The sequence below is a fragment of the Pangasianodon hypophthalmus genome, chromosome 18 (assembly GCF_027358585.1).
Source record: "Pangasianodon hypophthalmus isolate fPanHyp1 chromosome 18, fPanHyp1.pri, whole genome shotgun sequence".
Taxonomy (NCBI): domain Eukaryota; kingdom Metazoa; phylum Chordata; class Actinopteri; order Siluriformes; family Pangasiidae; genus Pangasianodon; species Pangasianodon hypophthalmus.
In genome coordinates, this window is record NC_069727.1 from 2,259,678 (window position 1) to 2,262,288 (window position 2,611).

The following is a 2,611-nucleotide window of genomic DNA, read 5'->3' on the forward strand; positions in this document are numbered from 1 at the left end:
TCGATTCCTCTGTATGTGTGCACATATGGTGGCATTAACAACTAAAGAACCTTGAACCTTGAACCTTGAAATAATAATGAGAAAATATAATTCAGTTGAAACTAAACTAACATAACTCGAGTCAAAGAAGCAAAAGCATTTCAGATATTTTTCATTTTGTTTTTATTTACTTTCTTACTCACTCATTAAATGTTTATAGATATTATTTTATTTTATTTATTTATTCCAAACTGCTTTTTAAAGCATATTGTAGTTTATTTAAGAGGGTAATTTCCTAATATTCTGCAGCTGATTAGGTTAACAAGGTTGATATTATTTTGTGTCTAAATTTATTAAATATTTTTGTTTATTATTTATTTAATATTTTTTCTATTCAACTTTAATTGATATCCAGTGTTGGTTCATTTATTTTCTGTTAATACAAATGTTGTCATTGTCCTCGCCTCTAGATGGCGCTGTTGAGCCATTAAAGTCTCCTAACTGCTCATTAAAAATAACCGAAGAAGCGGGTTGTATCCCAAACGGCTACATACTGTCTATATCCGTGCCCTCCATTTAGTGTCTTCAAACGGCTTGTACACCCTACATAGTGCACTAGGAGTAAACTTGTGCGCGGTTTGGGACTGAACCGCCTGGAGGAGGTGAAGGCGCAAAACTAGCCGCGTTACAAAACGTTGGCTAATCACAAATAAGAGTTAATTACAGTCAACATGGACTGGTAAATATTTTAATTTAACTTTGTTGTTATGTTTGTAAATATTTTGTCTTGTTCAAGAGCTTAAAAGTGAAGCTCGGAGCGGTGAACTGGGTCAGCTAGCTGAATTGTTAGCTAGCTTGCTAATATGCTAGCTAGCTAAACTGCACATGTCAAAATTCACGGGGGTTTAATGTTAGTTTATAAAAGTTGGTTATTAAAATCAGATAAAAGTAAATAGTATCTGTAGGATGTTTAGAGAATAAAGCACATCCTATGTGTTAAGTAAGTATAAATTAGTTAGCTAGAATGAAAGTAAAAGCTGAGAAGCTTGTATTATTTATTAAACTATTGTTTATTTAATATTAAACACATTTTTTTTATAAATGTGTTAGAAATTAGAAATGTCCTGATCCCGTTTTTCCATTTCAGAGCTTTGTGTTTTGGTTAAAACCTGGATAGTCATCGGCGAGGTGTCGTTCTGGAATGAGTCGACTCACTGAACCGACTCTTTGAACCGACTCTTTTGAGTGAAGTTTGAGAGTCGACTCGCGCAAATGAGCCGTTTATTTCTTTCTTTCTTTTTCTTTTACTTTCTTCTGTTCATTATTCGCTTTTGTTCCTGTAGTGTAATTTGATCTCAGTGTTTGGAAAGCTCTGACTGCAAACGTCTGGCTTTAACAAACCTCTGAGCTGTTTGTTAGAGTGAACCGATTCATCTTCACGCTTCATCCTGCTCAGAGTCGTGCTGAGATTTGATGCTTTTGTGAATTAAATCATATAAAACTTTTGTTCCTTTGTCTGTTTAAATAGATAAAGGGCTGAAACAGGTGACCTACATCCTGTATGTCATTATTTATTGGAAAAATCTGTTTGTTACTGGTCAGAATATTGAGAGAGCCCTTGTTGCAGAACCAGAAGTCCAGGAGGTGGAGCTGGATCTATAAGCCCAACCCCTAATTCGCACAACGCTGTACAACACGATACAACACATTACACACACTTATCCAGCCTGAAACACACTTCACCCCCTGCGCAGTCTAGGTAGGAGGAGCTGGATCAGGTCTGACTCCACCCCCTGGACTTTTTTTCTCTGTAGTGAGGAGTTTAAAAAAATATTAGAATATAAATAACAGTGAGTCAGTTTGGTCCAGAAAGAGGCGACTCTTATTGGTGAGCTGAGTCAAATGAACTGACTCAATAATAGAGCGACTCTCTGCAAGCTCCTGTTGCTGAGCTAAGTCAGAGACATGATAGAGGCATGTTAAAAGACTGTTTGTGACCTGCTGTGTGTGTGTGTGTGTGTGTGTGTGTGTGTGTAGGAGTCAGAACTGGCTGAACTCTCCGGTGGTTCGAGATTCAGAAGTGACGCGAGCCGCCCGAAGGAAAAGCTCCCACAAGAAGGTGGCATGTATCCTTCCCAAGCACCACAGAGTCTCCTCTCATGGGTGTGAAGTCGGATCTGTTTACAAATTCCATGTCCAAGTAGGAATTCTGGGCTCTCTGTCCCAAATCCGATAGTCCCCAGGGTCCTACATTCTGCCCTTTTAAACCCCAACATCATACTATCACTAAAAAATATATTCTAACATTTACACAAGAGCGTCATGCGCAATTTCTTTTCCTTTCATGAAGCAGTGTCATAGAGTTTCCCTAAATATGTTCTTAAATGGTCATGTGTTATTATCTATAAATAAAGAATAATTAATAGAGCTGCACTGTCCTGTGTTTGCCCCTTAACCGCTTCCTCCAGTTCCTCTTGCGCAGGATGAGTCTCCTTCAGCCGCCATCACCGAAAGCACGACCCCGGCGCGACCCCTGCTGCGCCAGAACCCCGGCTCTCTCCTCAAACACACGTGTAAGAGAACCGATCGTTATAAAGGGATAACTGGGTTCGCTTAAATCGAGCTGTGTCTC

The 2,611-nt window shown here is 38.9% G+C and overlaps 1 protein-coding gene across 1 annotated transcript in view; it reads left to right on the forward strand.

The window, feature by feature from the left end:
• Positions 1-570: 570 nt before the first annotated feature.
• nup107 (nucleoporin 107) overlaps positions 571-2,611 on the forward strand; it is a 19,038-nt gene continuing 16,997 nt past the window's right edge. The window contains exons 1-3 of the mRNA XM_034313370.2: positions 571-718; positions 2,017-2,105; positions 2,448-2,552. Of these exons, the coding sequence (XP_034169261.1) occupies positions 711-718; positions 2,017-2,105; positions 2,448-2,552 (202 nt within the window). The 5' untranslated portion in view covers positions 571-710. The remainder of the gene's footprint in view (positions 719-2,016; positions 2,106-2,447; positions 2,553-2,611) is intronic.